Genomic DNA, 20,541 nt, shown 5'->3' with positions numbered 1-20,541 from the left:
TGGGTGATCTTGGACAAATCACATTCACTCAGCCTCAGAAGGCAAAGACAAAAACCTCTCTGAACAAATGTTGCCAAGAAAACCCTGTGACAGGTTGGCACTTAGGTCACCATAAGTTGAAAATGACTTGAAGGCACAAAACAACAAAGTGTGTTGCTACCGTACTGTGGAAAAAGTCTAAAAGCCATATGTTACTGGGTATTTATCTTTGGGTATCTATCTATCTATCTATCTATCTATCTATCTATCTATCTATCTATCTATCTATCATCTATCTATCTATCTATCTATCTATCTATCTATCTATCTATCTATCTATCCATCCATCTATCTCCCACTATGCCAGGCATACAGAGGAAAAAACTAATGCATGTAAATAGAATGCCTTTGTTTAAATGGAATGCTGCAATGCACATTTATGCCAATGAAAGCATGATGTTCATTGTTGGAAAAGACAAATAATACACCACGTAGGAAAGACTGAGGTTCAAAGTGCCAGGCAATGCTGATGAAAACAGAGTGGTGGCAGTATTGAATTGATGAGAACACAAGTGATCAACTCAGATTTTTAAAGTGACTTTTACATAGTTCCCAGTTGAAAACAAACAGGGAATTTGCATTCCATATAAGATGGCAGGAAACAAATATATGAGGAATGCAGAAAACAACAGGAAGGGACTGTTTTGACCTCCCTGCCTAGCTTAGGTTTTGATCACTGAGCATATTTGACTTCATTTGTTTTGCAAATGAATAAGGCAGGGTCATTTTGAGAAGGAGGAAGTTTAATCATAGGAGTTACCATGAAAGTTCAATCACAGTAGTCCACTCTTCCTTTCATATACCTTCTATAATTTGTGCTTCTTGTTGAAAACACTGTGAATGATGATTACGTTAAGGAATCCAGCATTGCATTTTGCTGTATACCATGTATGTGTGCACACAATCTGAATGAAGAACTAGTATATACAAAGTGTCTAACTGTATATTCACTTGTCCTGTGGCCAAGGCCCAATAGATAACAATAGACCCCACTTTTACTTAAACATACGCTGGAAGTAAAGTAAGCAGTAACCTGTTCCAATAGCATAACAAAGATAATACTGGTGAACCATTAATATTTTTTTTATGGAACAGGATCTCTAGACATGAGGATAAGGACTGTGATTTTCTTTACCATTCCTGTAATTAAAAAACTCACTTTATTAGGGGTGTTTGGGGTGCTTGCAATGTATGAAGAATGCTTTAATGACAAATGAATATAAGCTAGGCTAAGAAGTCTTTCTATCTAGTGCTACTCCCATTCTCTAGAATCAAATATGACAGCAATTTCTTAGAGAAAATTATATAAGCTTATTCCTGCAATTGCTGCTTTTTGCTTACCTGGGAGATACAGCGTAGATACCTGGTTGCGACTTCTTTGGCAATAAGTTCTTGTCCATTGTAAATGTCTTTGCAGGGTATCCGAGCCAGAATCCTCCTCAGCTCTTTCTCAGGCAGGAGCATATAGCTGTCATTTCCCAACTTCTCTATGGGCACAGTGGTGCTGAAGGCACAAATAAAGCATTCCCCATGCAACAGCGTGACTGAAATCCAAACTGCAGGGGCAATCATAGCCCGCTGTGCCATGGAACAGAACATGTAACGCAAAACAGATGGATCTTTCTGTCGCTTACCTATGGGCCTTCTCCATTCTTCAGCCAACATGGAGACATTGTTATTCATCACAAAGCCCAATAAGAACAACACTAGGGGTGGCACAATCAGGATACCCATCCCATAGGCTAGATTATAACCTGGTAGGCAAGGGCAAGTGAAATCAAAAGCCACGTAGATTTGCGCACTGGCAAGAGCCATAATGCCACATATGCCATTCATGAATGATTCCTGATTGGACTGGAGGAACTGGAAGATCATTCGAAATTTATCCATCTTCCTTGTTGCTTTATAAGCACTCTCCTAGCAGGATGAGATTAAATCAGAGATTTTGTCCCCCTTTTTTCTTGTGATGCAGTGTGCTAGTTAAAAAGAAATTCCATTGTAACTTGGCAACATAAATTGTTATACCATTTGCTTTTACAGCAGTTTCCCCATGACTTATAAAATGTGTTTGTCTATTTCCTCCTTGCTACCTAAAACAAATGACTTTCGTTATCTTTACCTTATGAGTTAATCTCTGCTCCTGCCAGGATGACCTGGGCTGAAGTGTATGTCCTCGTCTGAAAAGTCAGTTGTGTGCCATTGTCAGGCAGGTCTTGGCTTAATAAAGCAATCTCTTTTTCTTTCAGAGATGTCATTTCTTTCACTGCTTTTGATCTCACTTATATGTGGGAAAGCAGTTCTTCTGAGAAGTCCTTTAAAATCTCTACCAGGCACTCTTCATTTGTGACAGGGAAGGGATTCCACTAGTTTGGTTAATGCTGTTGCAAATGCTACACGCTCCTCCCATGGCCCTCTGAAAAACATGGGGAAGCTATGCCCCACCTTTGTAGTTTTAGCTGGAAAGAGAGAAAGGAAAGCACCTATGCAAAGATCTGTGTGGGTACAACCCATTCAGAAGAAGGTTGCCTGAATAACAATAACTGTACATCTCCAGACTCTCCCACGTCTTACTGTTAGATTTTTTCTTTTCTTTTCGGATTCTCTAATCCATCTCTGCCTGCCATTCTGGGCAGGATTGCATTATGTAAATTGGGAGAAGAGGAACAGTAAATCTTTGCTTTGAAGTATTGTATCAGTGCAGAGTTGTGCTCTTTCCTCTTTGTTCAGCAACAAAGCAATGTTTTTCATTGGACTTCCCTCCTGTAAATGTAGTGTGGTGGGCAGAGCTTTGGAAATGGATTTCAACGGAATTGCTTAAATCAGTTGTGGAATACCTTCTCCCCCTCTTTTCTGGCCTGTATTGGCCAGACAATATTGTATTGTTTATAGGGAAGCAAGCAGGAGGATGAACCCCAAAGTGGCTGGAGCTGTATGGCACGATAGGCAGGACTAGTAGTTGCTGGCGTTTAATTTCTACCATTAAGGTCCAGACTTTATTCACTAATTTTCTTTAACAGTTATATTTTTACAAGGGACAACTCCAACCTCTCTGGATCCAACTTTTTAATTACTTTTAAAGAGGTGTGGTCCCCACTAAATGGTGGAGAAGGAATGTTGCATGGTTTAAGTGCTGGCTTTTGTTGCACAGTTCTTTGTGCTCCTGGCTTGTGCTCTTTTGGGGATGTTAAAGTAACAAGAAGGTGGATGAAAGAAGAGTATATTTTATACCACAGATCAATAACTTGTATTACTTTTTTAAAGTGTCTTAAATGACTAATCTTGTTATTCTCAAGACCCAGCAAAAGAATAACCTTTTTAAAAGTGCCACTTTATTGTTAACTATTTATTTATTTAGAGTATTTATACTCTATTCTTTGGCCTAAAAGTCTAATTCATTTGGGGGCTCTTGAAGCTACGTTGTTGTGTATTTTAAATTCATGTCCACCTTATTGTGACCCTAAGATGATCCTATCAAGGGTTTTCATGGCAAGATTTATTCATGGAGCATTTTCTGTTGCTTTGCCCTGATGCTAAGAGTGGGATTTGCCCACGGTTACCCAGTGAATTTCCATGGTCAAGTGGGGATTTGAACCTAGGGAATATCTGTTGTTGCTGTGTCTCTTCACATCATTTTTGACCTAAGGGGAAGCTATCATGGGTTTTTCTTGGCAATGATAGCTCCATTCCATGGAATCCTGGGATTTGTAGTTTTATTAGGGTTTTAGCCTTCCCTGTCAGTGCTGGTACTTCACAAAACTACACATCCCAGGATTCTGTAAGATGGAACCATGGCAGTTAAAATAATGTCAAACGTCATTTTTTCTACAGTGTAGATGCACCCACTATTGTGCTGCATAACTCACTTTTTAATCACACTCTGTATTTCTTCCTCTTGAATGTGGATCTTTCTGCTGCATCAGGAAGGATTTAAAAATACCCTTTCATGGAAACCAGTATGCAAAGTAAAACTATGTCAGATTCTTACATCAGCAGCCTACTTAGGAAAATAGCCAATTTGACTGAAGCACATGGTAAATACAGAGGAGGATGGCATTCTTAATCTCCATATTTTCTCTCTTTTTGATGGTGTCTGTGTAAAATTAAATTAGAACAGATCCTTGCCATGTGGAATTGACTAAAAAATCATTCCAAATAAGCTTTCTCTGAGAGGCTGCAGTTAAAATTTAGAAATCCATAGTTGAGGGAAGGCATGTGGCTCCCTTTATTTTAATGTATGAATTCAGAGCTTCAGAAGCTTAGGCATAAAAAGGGATCAAAGAATAAATTGTCTCCTCTTGAACTTTTAAAAAATAAAATAAAGGTTCTTTGATATTTTTAGCTTGCTAACAATACATTCAATTCCTTTGATCATGAACATGGTGCTAGCATATGCTTGAAGCTGGATCCCATGCATAAACAATGTTTGGCAGCAAGACAAGCAATGTGTATTATTGTCTGGCAATGAAAATAAAAAATACTAATTAAAATGCTATAGCCACAATGAGTATATTCCCTGGAAAAAGGAAAAATGAGAAGCAACAAAATTATGTAAAATTCAGATTCAGCAACCTTCCACCCAACATGCTACTTGATGTAACATGGTTCACAATTTTCATTTTTTTCTCATGATAATTTGATCATCTTATTCTGCATCTCTGAGGCCTGATTTATTCTGGATATGGGCCATGCAGAAAGCCCTTCTCTTGTATGATCTGTATATGTGCCTAGGGCCAGCCTTCTTCAACATGGAGAGAGAGTGTGTGTTGTGTGCCTTCATATCATTTCTGATTTAAAGCGACACTAATATCATGGGTTTTTCTTGGCAAGATTTGTTCAGAAGAGGTTTGCCATTGCCTTTCCCCTGAGACTCAGAGAGTGTGACTTGCCCAAAGTCACCCAGTGGGTTTCATGGTTGAGTTGAGAATTGAATCCTGGTTTCCAGAGTCTAGTCCAGCATTCAAACCACTATGCCACTTTGGCCCCTTCCAACATGGTTCCCTTTAGATTTAGACTACAACTCCCATCAGGCCCAGACCAACAGTTGATTATGATGGGATGATGGTCAGTAGTCAGGGATGATAGAAGTTGAAGTCCAAAACATCTGGGAGACACCTGGTGGTAAAGCCTGGCCTTCCTAACGAAAGTCTGTCTGGCTTTCCCCTTGAGCTTCTGGAGGGCAGCCAAAACTGCATTGTTTTGTATATCCTTTGGTTCTGAAGATCAAGGTTCATGCTTTTTGGAACCAGTGTTATAAATAGTTTTAATCTATTTTTAAAATATTCCCCCTTTTAATTGTTATGCATTGCCACAAGAGCCCTGGTAGCCTGCAAAGTGATACACAAATAATTTTCATAAATACATAAATAAAAATCAGCAATGAAAGAACAGATGAAGGAGGAAACAGAAGCACAGGCAAGTGACAGAAGGATATGTTACAACTTTATTTTTATTTTTGTAGTGCCCATAACAATTTGGAAAGGCAATAACATGATAAATGATAAAGTTATGATTAATATCAAAAAGAGACTTTATATTTGTCATATAAAACAACCTAGTAATCTTATCATTTTCTCTTTTCACCTATGGTGACTAACAATTGTCTACAAAAGCTCAGCTATGTCACCATAAATAAATAATAATATGATTTATTTATATTTCCCACCTCTCCCTGAGGATCGAGGAGGGACTACAACAGAGATAAAATACAAAAAGAGTTGCTGTACTTTCTTCATTCTGCCCAAGATTGTGCTATGATAACTACATGCTTGGTTCTCTGAACTAGTCCTTTAAGCTTAGAAATGGAACAAAAAAGAAAATAAAATAAACATATAGCTTAAAACCCCTTGATTCAGTGGGTCTTCTCTAGTTGGGAATAACAAGAGGATTCAGACCACTGTCTTCCTAATTTGATCTGTTTTTCATTCTTTTGTATGAATTCTCTAGTTGCTACACAGAAAGAGGGAATTACCAATCTCTCTTTCTTTTTCAGTCCCTCTGTGATGCTCCCTTAAAAACAGTTTGCTGCTATGACTGCTTCAGTGTGACAACTCAGGTTGACCTGCTTTCTCTCACTGTAATAATTTCTCTGCAATGTGTGGGTTTTGTTCAGTTTGTTTCTGTCAGTGCTTCTGGCTCACGTAGAAAGGAAGCTGAACTGAGAATGATGACGGGCAGAACAATAATACTTCATTGCATGACTTGATAGGCTGCAGCTGCTGATACTTACAAGCCTAGATACGGTTATAGGCTTACAAGAATGCCAGGTCTTTTTTTTTTTTTTACTGGCTAGTTGAAAACTATACAGGTGAAGAAATGGGATATAACAGCTTTCTCCAACTTACTGTTCTCCAGATGTTTTTGAACTACAATTTCCCATCATTCTAAGCATAGCCCAGGATGTCTGGGGCTGATGGGAGGTGTTGCACCAAGTACCTGAAATGCACCACACTGAGGAAGGTTATGATTGGGGGTGACAGATGGAAAAGAGAACAGGGGTCCTGAACCTTGAATATTTAGTGGAAGAGAAACTTGTTATCCTTATTTATGCTGAAACTCTCTCTTCTATACGTCTATTAAGGATGGAGCTGACCTGTTCTCTTTGGCATCTGGTCACCCAAAGCATGATGTGAGACTTGTCTAACTCTGACATGATTTGTACTGATGTTTTTTAAACATCTGTTTGCCTGGTAACAGTGTTCCACTGGTTAATCACACTGCCTGCCAAAGGTAGGGTTTCCTTTCTGCACCTACAAACTGACGTTGTGTTGCTCGGTTCAGATCCAGTGTGGGCTTGCTGTAGTACCAGGACTGAAGAACCTTGTTCATTTGGTCTTGGCTGGTGATCCCTCTCAAGTGGTCTTCCTCCTCTTCTTTCCCCTCTTTGTCTTCCGTGCAGGCATTAAACCGTCTTAATCTGATTTCTTCCTGCATGCTCTCAAAGAAATGGAGGATGCACTTGTGTGCAAAGTCTCGGGCATGATCACAGCAGGTTTCATCAAATATCTTTTGTTCAATATCAATGTAATTGCTCCAATAGCGAGTCTGAAAAAAGGCAGCTTGATCAAAGCAGGGCTTCAGAGAACGTGCCAGGAAGGCTATCACTATGAGAGTCAACAGTGTACTCCATCCAAAAGCCTGGGAGGGAATAAAGAAGATATACAGTAACCAAGAACATGTGAATTTTACAGTAATCAAAACCAAACAAAGACACAAGGAAGAAAAAACAACAAAACCCATAGGGCAATATTGATATTGGTTTCTTGAAATATCAAATAAGAACAGTATTCTAACTTACTTTTCAGGTCAATGCTACTCAAAGTGGTAGTTCATGGAGAAATGCCAATCCATGAGCTATTGGCTGCTGGTCTATGGCATTTCCAGGAAAGAAAGAAACAGTTGTAGTCAAGGGGTACAAATATGGTACCAGTCCCTGGAAGATTGGAAGAAAAACCTTGGTGGTCCCACATATTAGATAACTTAAGAAGTAGTGCTTCTGTCCATGGAAGAAAGTGTTACCCCCTCAATGTTTCTGGACCACATCTCCCCCAATCCCTCACTATTGACTGTACTGGGTAGAGCTGATAAGAGCAACAGTCCAACAACATGTGGGGGGTCATTGCTGCCTTCAGAATGGTAAAATCAGTTCCCCTCATCTATTTCAGCTACATCTACATCTAGCCTCTGTGTCAGAACCTTCATTAATTTATTATTATTATTAAGGAATTATTATTATTATTATTATTATTATTATTATTATTATTATTCACTGCAAAATAATCAGTGTAGAAGTGTAGAAGCTTGGAAGTAAATCATTTGGATCTGAAGGAGACCCATTTTGGAGGATTGCAGAAATGATCTGGTTTCCCTTATTCTCCATGCTCTCTAAAGTACCACCTCCCTGAATCCAATCCACTCTTCTTCCCTTTGTAACAGTTGCCTTCTCTTAGGTTGCATCCGCACTTGGGAAATAATCCGGTTTGACTCCACTTTCACTGTCCTGGCTCAGTGCTATGGAATTCTAGGAGTTGGAGTTTGTTGTGGGGACCTTGGCTCGAGGCTATGGAATTCTGGGAGTTGGAATTTGTTGCTCCCCCCCAGCCTCCAATAGCCCTCTCCGTTGCTCCCATCTCTCCCCCCAGCTTCCTGTTTGATTCTCTTCATCCCTGTCATCTACATCTAAATCTACCCTTCCGAGCATCGGAAGCAAATGGGGCAAAATTACAGCGCAGTATCATGGGAAATGTGGGACCTTGGAGGTTTGGCAGGGGTGTGTACCAGGATGGAAGCAAAATTACATTCCACACCAGACCATTGAAATCGAAGTGAGCTTAGAAGCAATTTTTGTGAATTAGCTTGTTATCGAATTCACCAAAAGGAGGAGTCACTTCGGATTGACTGTGGAAGTGCCTTGGAATGACCCCCCCATAGAAAGCAATCGCATGAGATAATACATCACATTTTAGCCTGAATTCACATGGTTGACCCGCAGTTGCGTCAGAACAGAGCTGCAAAACCGTCCATGTGATAAGGCTCTATGTCTTGCCCACTATTGGACTGGAAAAAGGTTCTTAACCGCTAATGAATTCCCTCTCTTCCTCCCTCCAGTGGTGTCACTAACTATGGTGTCACCCAGTGTGCTAAAGGACACATACAACTCTCCTTCTTTTCCTGGGCTTTCTACCCTGGGAGGAAGCCCTGGGACAGAGCAGCCAGCAAGGGTATGTGAGCGCCCCTCCTGCATTGGAAGGCTCAACCGGGTGTCACCCTTCTTCTGTGTGTCACCTAGTGCAGTCTGCCCCCCCATCACATTCCCCAGTGATGCCACTCTCTCCTTTGCCTCTTCTTCCTGTCTTACAAACATTTGTAGTGAACAATTACTTTAGCAATCTAATCTATTCCCACATCAGGGTCCCTGTTCACACTACATACAGTAGTTATAGTGCTATGATTCCACTTCAACTACCATGTCCGCATCCTGTGGAATACTGGTATTTGAAGGTTGATGAGACAGACATTGGAACTGTCTGTCTAAGAATTCTAAATATCCCTTCCTAAACTGAAAATCCCAGAATTCCATAAAATGGAACTATGGCAAGTGGAATTACAGTGCTATAATGGTATACTGTGAAAGAATAGGATGAAAGATAGTAACTTATCCTAAGATCTCTGTTTGAGCTATACTGTACCATGTAGATCATATGATGGCTGAATTTCTGAACAATTGTTAGCTACTTTGCATTCACATGGGGGCCTGCCATAGATTATTAAAACCAATGAGTGCAGGGGTTGCTTCCTATATTTAATGGCTGGTTGATCAAAAGAGATTATTCCAAAGATGAGTGTAACACATTTGAGGAACCGATTCAGAGTGTTTTCTGTTGCAGGTGCATTAATGATTTCAAAGTGCTTTACTCAACTTTTATATCAACCTAGCACCATCTATATGTGTCAGACTGCAACCCTCCCCCTCCCCAGAGGAGTTGTAAACCAATCACTCCAAAGCTCAGAGGGATTGTGGAAAGTAATTATATACAGTCAGGTCCAATGCATGCTTGTATACACACCTGTGACCAGCATCTGAGGTATCTTGATACTGCCTTGCGGGAAGTGTTGTTCCTCATGAGCTCATCATCTTTGCATGGGACCTTAGAGAACAAACGCTGTAGCTCATCATGAGAGGTGATGTTTCTGGTAAAATCTGGAAACTTATCAGGGTCAATGGAAATGCTGAAGGCACATACAAAACATTTTCCATCGAGGAGGGTGACAATGATCCAGACAACAGGTGCAATCATGGCCCGTTGCAACACAGAAGAACACATGTACCTGTTGTTGGTCAGAGAAGCAAGAATGAAGCTGGTATCTCTCAAGACTGGAAGTTTCTGTTAAGTCATAGAACCTTATTGGCATGAGAAATAAATAAAAAAGATGTGAGACAATCTGATTTCAGTTATTTTTGGAGGGGCAGCCATTTTAGTGTGCTATAGCAAAATAAGTAAATAATCTTATGGCAGCCTAAAAACAACACATTAAGGCATGAACCTTTTGTGGTCAATCTAATTCCTTCTCCTGTGAGATATAATCAAATCTCTACATACCATCCTTTTGCAAAGTGTCTTTGTAGGAACTTTAAAAAAATTAACAAAAAATATATTGAATATAGATTCCACAGGGTGGGTCTAAAAAGATAAAACATTCACTTTGTATGAGAAAAGTTGGTAAATATAAAATCTTAAACGGACTGGGGAAATATTGAGTAAAATTATCTGAGAGCTCTACATTAAGGGAGAATTCAGAACATGGGAGAGGTTAACTTAGTTGCCGCTTATTTATTTTACCATTATGAAATATTCATTGAATTTGCAATTACATATTTGCCTTGCAATATATAGTTCTGCTGTTGGTGCCTATTTATCATAGTTTCTTCCTGTGGCAGCTATGGAAAATAAATAATACTGACTACTAGTTGTGCTGGCCCATTTTGAAACTAAAATGCTCAGTTTCATTTCTGAAATGCTCGACTTTATTTCCAAAATTCGCAACTTCATTTCCATCATATCTGGCCAGCTGAAGGCATTTTCCTGCCTAAAGTGAAATGCAAGATGGCACACTGCTTTGTACTGAATCTGACTAGGGTGGTGGTTAACAAGACAATATCATCTACTGCATAGGCAGAGGGATAATTTGGGGGAGATTAGGTAGATTAGCTGGCATAAACAGTTTGATTTTACAATGGACAGAAATGATCGGAGTTCAAGAGGAGCAGCTGAGGGCTCCCACTGCTGCCCCTCAAATCTGCTGCCTGAGGTTGCATCACCTTACCTAATAGATCATGTTTTGAATCCCATAAAGAGTAACTTTTAGCATGCCTAGAACAAGTGGTCTGGAGAGATTTAATTTTAAAAGATCAACAATGTTTGAGTAGTATTAAGGAGAAAAACAGTGAGACAAAAAGTTTTCCTCAGAGATCTAGGGGAATTAAAACCTTCTTGCCAAGGACTAAGCCTTAAGAGAATTCACTGGGTGAACATTTTAAGGGAAACGATGCTTCCAAACAAGGCTTTTGGACGTTATCAGACAAGGGAAATTGGAAGTATAATCTAATGGCAATCCAAACGTTATTGTGTAATAGACTACCACACGCAAATTCGGGCAATGGGAAGTCAGTCTGAGCACAATCATGGGGTTTCACGTTATCGCGTGATAGACTACCACACGCAAATTCATGCAATGGCATGCTATTTTTGGGCAATGGGAAGCCAGTTCGAATGCAATTTGCATTCACATAAATTCGCTGAACTAGCGAATTCACATAAATGCGTTCTGGCCCCACTTTCTTTTCATTTGAAATTAAGGGAAATTCCTCGCATGTGATAAAGTCCATTTGTCACACATGAGCATGGTCTCAAAGTTTTACGGTTTGTCTACCTAGATATTGCATTCATAATCCTTATGGCTGAAATCCTTTTGGGACATAATGCTGGTGCATTTCCTGGTTGCACTGACAGTTATTCTTTTTCTGAATAAGCAAATGGAAGTATCCACCACCTCTGTACATAAGTGGTTCCCCAGATGTGCAATGAGCTCTGTCTCATGCATCCCACCATGGCCTCCTCCACTCTCACTGCGTTACTCTCTGTCAGTGTCCATGTTTTGCTCTTTGAAGCACACTCCCAATGGGAGGAAAAAAGGTAAGAAGAAGTGGTGGTTAAAACTCAAAGTACCACAATACAAAACAGAAAAACAAGATAAAATTCTATATAAAACTCTGTGTAGAACTCTAAATAAGAGTTATATAAGAGAACATGAGAGTAAAATATATAAAAATAAGAATAAAAATCTAATAAAAATGTATAGATTGTTCTGACCAGAATTCCACCCATTCCTGGAATACTTTAGTTTTAATTTTTTTTAAAGGTGAGAAACCTTTTTTGCACATCACCTTTAGTTTGACCTTGAGTCAGATGTATATCTGAAATGCATGGAGTCAGTCATGTCTTTATTACATCTATATTATTTTCTTTTTGGGGCACCATTATGTGTTAGCCTTTGAGCTGTGTATTATAATATGATTATATATGACAATTATAATAATATATTTCATTGTGTTATGATGACATCAAGCAGTCATAGGCTAGTGTATGAAAAATACAAAATGCTAGAACACAAAATATATAAAATACAAAGCAGCATAAATACAATTCAAAATAATAATATTAAAACACTCAAATAATATTTAATTTTTTAATATAGATATTATTTCATCAGTAAACTAGAGCAGATAATGGCAGCTGAATAGAAACTAGCCACTTTAGCTATAACCTGAGGGATTTTGATCTGATCTAAATACATCTGTTAATTAACAACAATGTTAATTAAAATGTCTATGTAAACTCTAAATACATATATTAAATTAGTAACTTCAGGAAGATAATATTCTTAAAAACTGAACATGGGAGAGCAGTGAATAAGTAAATTAATTGCATGGATAGAGAATGAGGAAAAATAACTTTTTCGACTACATCTTCCAGAATCCTTTGTAGCCATGCCAAATAGGAGATTATGGAAGCTGTAGTCCAAAACTTGACTTTTCCAAACTGTCTTAAAAGTCATTTACACTAGAATTGTAATCCCCCACCTGATAATGGCCAGATTCTTCTTCCTGTCCCCAGTAGGTCTATTCCATTCTTCAAGCATCACCGCAAACTGTCGGTTGACAATAAGTCCACAGAGAAAAAGTGCCACTGGAGGGATGAACATGACTCCCAAGCCATATGCCATGTTGTATTTAGGAAGACAAGGGCAGCTGAAGTCAAAAGAGGTATAAATCTTTACACTTGCCAATGCAAGCAGCGCACAGATTCCATTTGTTACTGACTCTGAATTGGTCTGGAAGTACTGGAAAATCATTCGGAATCGATCCATGTTTCTGTGATGAGGACTGAGGGCCTTTTTCTGAGTAATGGTCAGGATAGTTTCAGAAAGGTGAAGCACTTGCTACTCTGGTGTTGGAAGGCTTCTTTAAACACTCTGTTTAGCCAAGGTCTATAAGATCTGTTTAATTCAAAGCTAGGAAAACGATAGACTGGAAGAGCAAATAGTACAGCACTCAATTTCGTGCAGATGGCCTTTTCAGTTTGCCTATGTCCTACTCACATTAACATCACTGGATCCTTTGTATGCTTTTCTTGGCACCACATCTAGAGTTCTGTCTTTTCAATCCTCATTGGCACAGTTGTGTCTCTTGTCCATGTCTTGTTACATCAAGATGAAACCTACAGCCTAGTTGTCTCACTTTTCAAAGGCAATGAATAAGGTCCTCCTGCCATTATATTTGCTCCATTAGAAAAACACAAAAACACTAAATCACAGAACTCTTTTGTATGCCAACCAGCTGCAGCTTGAATGTATGATGCAGTGTTTACTCTGCACTGTGGGGTCATTAACTGATGCACCAAAGGGAATGAAAGTTGTTTTACAAATATTCAAAACCTATTGTTCCCTCCCTGTTCCACTTCTCATGACAGTCCCCTTGTGTTGCTCAAATATGAAAAACTAACCAAATCAGATAGTTTGCTTATGGGTCTCCACCCTATTACTCCTTGTTAGAAGACTTGTCTTCTATTCAGCAACTCTTAAACTCCTCAATACAGTGAATCCTGAATACAAGGCTCCATTTCTTGATTAATATTATAACTGTTGTCTGTATGGTCCCATTTGTAAGCTTTTCCATCTAAAGAAACAGGCCTGTAAATAACCAGTTTGATGTGGTTGCTTAACAAAATTAGCTTAGTGGGATCAATTGTGTTCACAGGAGAAAATCAGTCAGTGATATTGAGCAAAGATTGCTACCTGCATGAGCCAAGCTGAATAAAGATATAGCATGGTGTAATATATTGCATACCAGTTTCTCACAAGTATGTATTATTTCTTGTTTATGGAGAAACATGAGAACATAAAGCAGTAGATCTCAAAAGACTGCAGAGGCCTACCTTTAGAGGGCTTAGGTAACCATGTAAGAAACAGGATTCTGGAAAAGTGCATGAGTGTTTGGGAGTGTTAACTGGTTTGTAATTGTAACCCTAGACCAGAATCAAGCAATGTAGTGCTCTCCAGATATTTTGGATTACAGCTTGCGTAATCCCTGACCATTGGCCATACTGGGTAGGGCTTCTGGGAGATGTTGTCCAAAACATCTGGAGATATCATATTGTCTTTCCTTGGTCATACTCTGACTGGCATTAGGTCCCCAAGTTCTTATGCAGAGACCTGTTCCATGAATTTGCCCTGTACTGAGTCAGAAAACCTGTTTATGTAACACATCTGTAAATATGGACACTGAACAAATTGATGAGAGCTTGACTGTGTTTGCTAGTTGTGTCCCAACCTCTATACATTGAGGGTCTGATTTGAGGGTCTGATTTGAATCTATGTACATGCAAGTTTTTGTATAAATATGCACTACCCTAATTTTCATGTATAGCATCTATGCGCATGGTACATAGTTCAGATCATTAGCCAAGCATGCAGAGGTTAGGAATGTGGCAGGCTGTGTGATCCTGTTCCTTCTTTCCCTGAAGTTATATCTATGGATATACCACAATATTAGGTCCTGTGACAGCAACCAGTGGAATTAAGTATTTTCTTTTCTTTTTCTTTTCTTTTTTTTAAAAAGAACACATTTGACAACCTAAAAGGCAGCCCACAGATTCCATTTGTTACTACTCTGAACTGCTCTGGAAGTACCATAAAATCATTCCGAATCGATCCATGGTGATGTGATGAGGACTGAGAGCCTTATCTCTGAGTAATGGTCAGGATGGTTTCAGAAAGGTGAAACTCTTGCTACTCTGGTGTTGGCAGCCTTCTTCAAACATTCCATGGTGCTGTAATGAGGAAGGCTACTGCTTCGTAAGTATATAGCAGGGCTGGCAAAGGGACTGATGCACAAGAGGACACTGACATGGGGGTTCTGGTGTGCATTGGGCACTTCCGGTGCACATCAGATATGTGTTTATGGTATTAAGAGATTTATCTACAAGGAACCAAAATATAAGACTCATTTTTTAAAAAATGAAATTGTCAAGCAGAAGTTACAAAATTGCTTTGAAGATGAATGATTATAATGGTTATAATGGTTAACTACAGGAAAAGAGATTCCACCTCAGCATTAGGGAGAATTTTCTGACAGTAAGAGCTGTTCAACAGTGGAACACACTCCCTTGGAGAGTGGTGGAGTCTCCTTCTTTGGAGGTCTTTAAACAGAGGCTGGATGGCCATCTGTTGGGGATGTTTTGGTTGTGAGTTCCTGCATGGCAGAATGGGGTTGGACTGGATGGCCCTTGTGGTCTCTTCTAACTCTATGATTGTATGATTTTATGATTCTATAATGTTCTGAGATGTTCTGGTAGAACAATGTTCCATTTCTCAATAATGGTTGAGTTCAGCATGTCCTTCTATTCATTTTGCTTCAAATTAACATTGTAATCTCTTTTTACGTAACAGAAAAGCTTTTCATCGATTTGTGAGCACCAGTACAAAATTTCCTCAGGGAGTAAGCAAACCAGTTGTCACCTTCTTTTCAGCCAGCAGTGCAGAATTCTTCTCCTCACATTTACCAACTCAAATGCACATGTTTTATTTAGAACTTGTAGAAAGAATATATTTTTAAACTACAAATCAAAGGATCTTTCAACCCTGCTGCCATGCCCATTGCAGGAGTCTGGCTGAAATCCAAAAATAGCAATTTCCCCAAGTTCTGATGCTATTTGTATACAATTTTTTAGTAAACAGCTATCAAAGTAACACACTCACTTCTCAGTTCACTTTTCAACCTTGCCTCAAACTTTTTCAAAGAGTTGATATATATGTAATAATGAAGGGAATTTTAAAGAATTTATTGTCCCTGCCATAAAAATTACTATTGCACCTGTACCAAGTTCAGCCACAAGGAGGAGGTGTTTAGCTATCAAGATTAAAACAGAAGAGTCTCTGTACCATATATATGTATATGTATATGGCATTGATATCGTGACTTTTGGCCAAACATGCTCCCAGAGCATCTTTATCCACCAGAGCCAGTTTTGTGGTCTGTCATCTTGAAAAATGTCTTTCTATAGTTTGCACTTTCTAGATACTTTGGGGACTTTTATTAACACAAGTTACTAGAATTGCCATTTTCCAGGTTTTTGTCTCATTTTCTTAAGCCTTTAGTAAATAAATCTCTGACAGGGTTGGGAGTTTCTTGCAGCTAATGCACATCACATAAACCAGCGTTTCTGCAACCTGGTCTCCCCCAGATGTATCAGACTACAGTTCCCATCATCACGTAAACTGACTCCTCAGGGAGTCAGTAGAGGCACAAGGTTCAATTACCCTTTCTTTGGGCTTAAACCAATGCTGGAGAAACTGCTGCAGAGTTGATGAACCATCCAGCACAGAATGGGGAGAGAAAACCCTTCACCATTCAGTAATATTGCTGTTATGAGGGGAAGGGGCAATGAGAGTCTTAAGGTTTGAGAATTCTCCTTGGTATGAGAATACGGATGTTAGTAACACCTATGTTGTCTTCTGATATTTATCTGTAAAATGCTGGGCAAAACAGCTCTTCATGGTGTGAATGGTGTGTCCTGATTACTCCAGTTTCATTAACACAGAAGATTCATTTTCTTTAACCATCCTATTGTTGTGACCTCATTGAATTTTCTATGATGCACATCAAAGTTTTTATCAGAGGAACTCTTTTCCAAGTGTCTTTGCTTTCAAAAGTGCAGTGGGTGTTATCTAGGAAAGGACCTTTTCAGTAGCAGCTCCCTGATTGTGGAATCTGCAGTACTATTCCCAGGAAGGCTTGCTTAGAACCTCCTATGTCAATGTCACAATTTCATTTTCCAAGTCTTTTAAACTAAATGGTTTACCTCCGTAAGGTTCCAATGCTACTGTTTTTAGATTTTTGTTCTTATTCTTTTCAGTCTGTAAGGCTTGTATCTTTACATTGTCCTTTTTGATTTGGTACTTTAAGCCACCGTGGGAATTTCTCTGAATGGTGTAATATAAATTACTGTACTATAATCAATCAATCAATCAATCAATCAGTCAATCAATCCAGAATGTATGATCTAATAATAAAAAACTGAAGCTTTAGTCAAAAGATGTATCCCCTTCTATCTGAGAAGTCTCTTCTAACCTGATCAAGACCACATTATTAATTACTTACCTAGAGTCAATGAGCATCAAAGGATCTTTATGGCTTTTCTTCAATAATAATAATAATAATAATAATAATAATAATAATAATAATAATAATAATAATAATTTTTTATTTCTATTTCCCACCTCTCCCTACGGATCGAGGTGGGATCACATCAATATTGAGGATACAAATTGCAAAGTGCACAACAGATTAAAAACAACATTATATAGCAATATTATACTATACAATATAATACCTATCATTGGAATACTTAACCTGCTTCACCTGGAATGCTTTGACTTAACAAACTACTTAGAATTTGTTTTAGCAATTGCTCAATGTGATTTTTATCAAAGTTTAGTGAACCATTTTGGCATTATGAAGTAAAAGAGGACAAAAAATCAAGGACACAATGACTGAGATTTAAAAAGCTGCCTGGTGATGTGAAAGCTTCTGCCAGCATACCTTCAGCACCATCTGGAACGGCAAAGAGCATGACAGCAAGCAGGAGACTCTCAGGTAGAGCTCTGTCCCCCCACCCCATGCGCCATTGATTGGCTGCGGCTAGAATCTCCAGATCTTAATGCTGGGTCTTATTCTCCAGGCTATGGGGAGTAATTGCAGGTTAAACGCACTGTCCTGAAAAGTGTGTGTATACCGTATATACTCAACTATAAGTCGACCTTATGTATAAGTCGAGGTCAGGTTTTGGGGACAAAGTTATGGATATTTATATAACCCCTTTATAAGATGAGGATAAAACGTAGGGGCATCTAACAAAGGATGCAAAGGAAAGGAAAGGAAAATGATGCTAAAGCATACTGTTATTTTCCCACTCAGACATTCCAAAAGGCCAGAAGTGGCAGTGCAGTGGATTAAAATAGAGAGGGTTAGTGCTTCTTTTAGTTTCTTCCGGGATGGACTAAGCTCTTGCCTTTTGCCTCTATACTCAGAGAAGGTGATGGTTCCTTTTTAAAAAAAATAAGAGTTAAGGTACAGCACTTAGAATACTTACATTGACCTATGGATAAGTCGACCCAGGTTTTTTTGGGGGGGGGATGGTCAATTTTTTTACTAAAATTTCTAGACTTAAGTATCTACAGTATATTTCTTTTTTGACTTGAGTTATTCTTTATTTGAATGACACACTCTGAGCAACAACTCTGTGGTTGATGCTTAAAATACACTTCTAATGACATTGCCAGGCTCACCCAATATCACCACCAAGAGTCATCTCTGTGTTGTCACCAGAGTCCATCCCTAGCTATCAGGTTTTTACTCTGGAATCGCAGAACCTGGAATGGTACTAACCTGGCATTTCAAGCCACAGGGGCTTTCATGGGCATTGCTGTCATGGTCTTAAATACCATGGGAAGAAGGCAGAGCCTCTACATCCAGCATAAGACTACTGCTTCTCTTCTGCTGTGTGAGTGCAGCTGAATCTTGCCTAGGTACATTCCTGAAGGTGAGTAGCCACTGCAGGGACAGAACTGAAGCTGCAAGCCCCCTTGGCTGCTGTTGAACACCCAAGGTTGGGGGTGTGGCACAAGGAGGTAAACAAAGTCACCATGAGGAATCTATTTTATTTATTTATTTTATTTATACCCCATTTTTCTCCCAATAGGGGTCCTATATTTTATGCCAGGTTTGCATAATATTTGCATGCAATACTTTGTATTTAAAAGTAAAAGGTAAAGATTTCCCCTTTGACAAGGTTGTCATGTCCAACTGTAGTCAGTGGTGCTCATCTCTGTTATAAAGCTGAAAAGCCAGCATTCTCAAAGACAGCTCTGTGACCATGTGACTGCATAGCGCTGTTACCTTCCCACTGAAGTGGTATCTATCTACTTGCACTTTTACATGCTTTCATACTGCTAGGTTGGCAGATGCTAGGACTAGTGATGGGAGCTCACTCTATCACGTGGTGCTTGGGCCTCAAACTGCCAACCTGCTGACCTTGCAGTCATCAGAGTCAGCATCTTAACTGCTGAGCCACCGCATCCCAATAGTTTATATCTATAGATTCAAATTTAGAAATTGTTGCTCTGTTTTGCATAGAAATTCATCTCGCCATAATGAGGAAGACAGTGACTAGGCTGTGTGATTATTCAGTTTGCTGCCACTCAAAGAGACTGCTTTCCTTTCTTAGGATTCTTTAAGGTAAGATAAGCAACTGAGATACATAGTGAATCCATTATGGCTAGTAGTTATTGATATCTTTGTCCTCCATGACTTTGCATAATCCTTTTGTAAACCATTCATGTAGAGGACCATCACTATGATCTGACATAGTGAATCCCACAGTTTTAACTATGTACCACATTAAGCGTTATTCCCCTTTATCTGAAATACCTCAGGTTGGGAAAGACTGATATAGGAAGAGTGACACAACATAACTAGAAATTCTAATGGAAGAGCAGAACTGTCATATAGATTATTCAAATAAAGACACCACTGAAAACTCATAACGCTAGCCTCTCCCTACATGGTCTAGCATTTGCATCTCAAGATCACAATTTGCTTGTCTTGCAGTGCACATTAGTTGTCAAAGTGAAATTAAGACTGACATTGCCTGTAGTGTTAATCTTGATAACTGGAACAGACACAGTTTCCTGGGAAGCACACAGGGATGAGTGTTTGCACCTGCTTTGTGCTTAGCATAGTAATTCCCAAAATCCACAAGGCATGAAAAACTTTTCTGGCTGAATAACCCATATATTGCCTTTCTAGAATCCTTTAGATTTTTTATTATTCAGTTAAACTTGGCATTGTTTTTCAGTTGAAGCAAGCGCCTTGGCTGTCTTACTCAGAATAAGGCAGAAAGGTTTTGTGACAGTTGCTGAGGAGCTGTGTGGCTGAGATAACAAAACTTAATGCTCCATTTTTGAACAGGCAAAGCATTTGGCATACATTTTCTCAATAATCTTTACAAGAGCACAGTAGGTCAGTATTATTATCTTCTCAGGTAAGGCTGAGAGAAAGTGGCTTACCTAAATCTACCTCCTGAATTTATGGCTGAGATGAGTTTGACCTGAAGGGTGTGAGATTTGCCCATCTCATGGAATCTCTCTGGCTTATGCACCCCAGGCCTGTTGTTTTAAAAATCCAGGCTGTTTTTGTACAACTCTCCATCATCTTTGGTATTTTATTTTAAGTGCAATTTTGATATGCATGTGATAATACCAAGATGTCCCAGAAGGGCACAGATCTAGCTTGTTCTTCTGTACAAAATATAGCAGAAAAAACACATTCATGGATTTTTGTGTTCATCCACTTTGGTGACAGAGCAGTAGTTCCCAATTGCTGGTTCT

The 20,541-nt window shown here is 39.0% G+C and overlaps 2 protein-coding genes across 2 annotated transcripts in view; both read right to left on the bottom strand.

The window, feature by feature from the left end:
* CALHM1 (calcium homeostasis modulator 1) overlaps positions 1-1,929 on the bottom strand; it is a 3,007-nt gene extending 1,078 nt beyond the window's left edge. Inside the window, exon 1 of the mRNA XM_042456504.1 lies at positions 1,381-1,929. Within this exon, the coding sequence (XP_042312438.1) occupies positions 1,381-1,929 (549 nt within the window). The remainder of the gene's footprint in view (positions 1-1,380) is intronic.
* A 4,818-nt stretch (positions 1,930-6,747) lies between these two features.
* CALHM3 (calcium homeostasis modulator 3) lies at positions 6,748-12,963 on the bottom strand. The gene is made up of 3 exons (XM_042458497.1): positions 12,677-12,963; positions 9,603-9,864; positions 6,748-7,173 (listed from the first exon to the last, which is right to left on the bottom strand). The coding sequence occupies exons 1-3, from the start codon at positions 12,961-12,963 to the stop codon at positions 6,748-6,750; spliced, it is 975 nt and encodes a 324-aa protein (XP_042314431.1).
* Positions 12,964-20,541: the final 7,578 nt, after the last annotated feature.

Source organism: Sceloporus undulatus, chromosome 3 (genome assembly GCF_019175285.1).
Source record: "Sceloporus undulatus isolate JIND9_A2432 ecotype Alabama chromosome 3, SceUnd_v1.1, whole genome shotgun sequence".
Taxonomy (NCBI): domain Eukaryota; kingdom Metazoa; phylum Chordata; class Lepidosauria; order Squamata; family Phrynosomatidae; genus Sceloporus; species Sceloporus undulatus.
The sequence above is the reverse complement of the archived record's forward strand: the minus strand, read 5'-3'. Positions and strand labels throughout refer to the sequence as shown.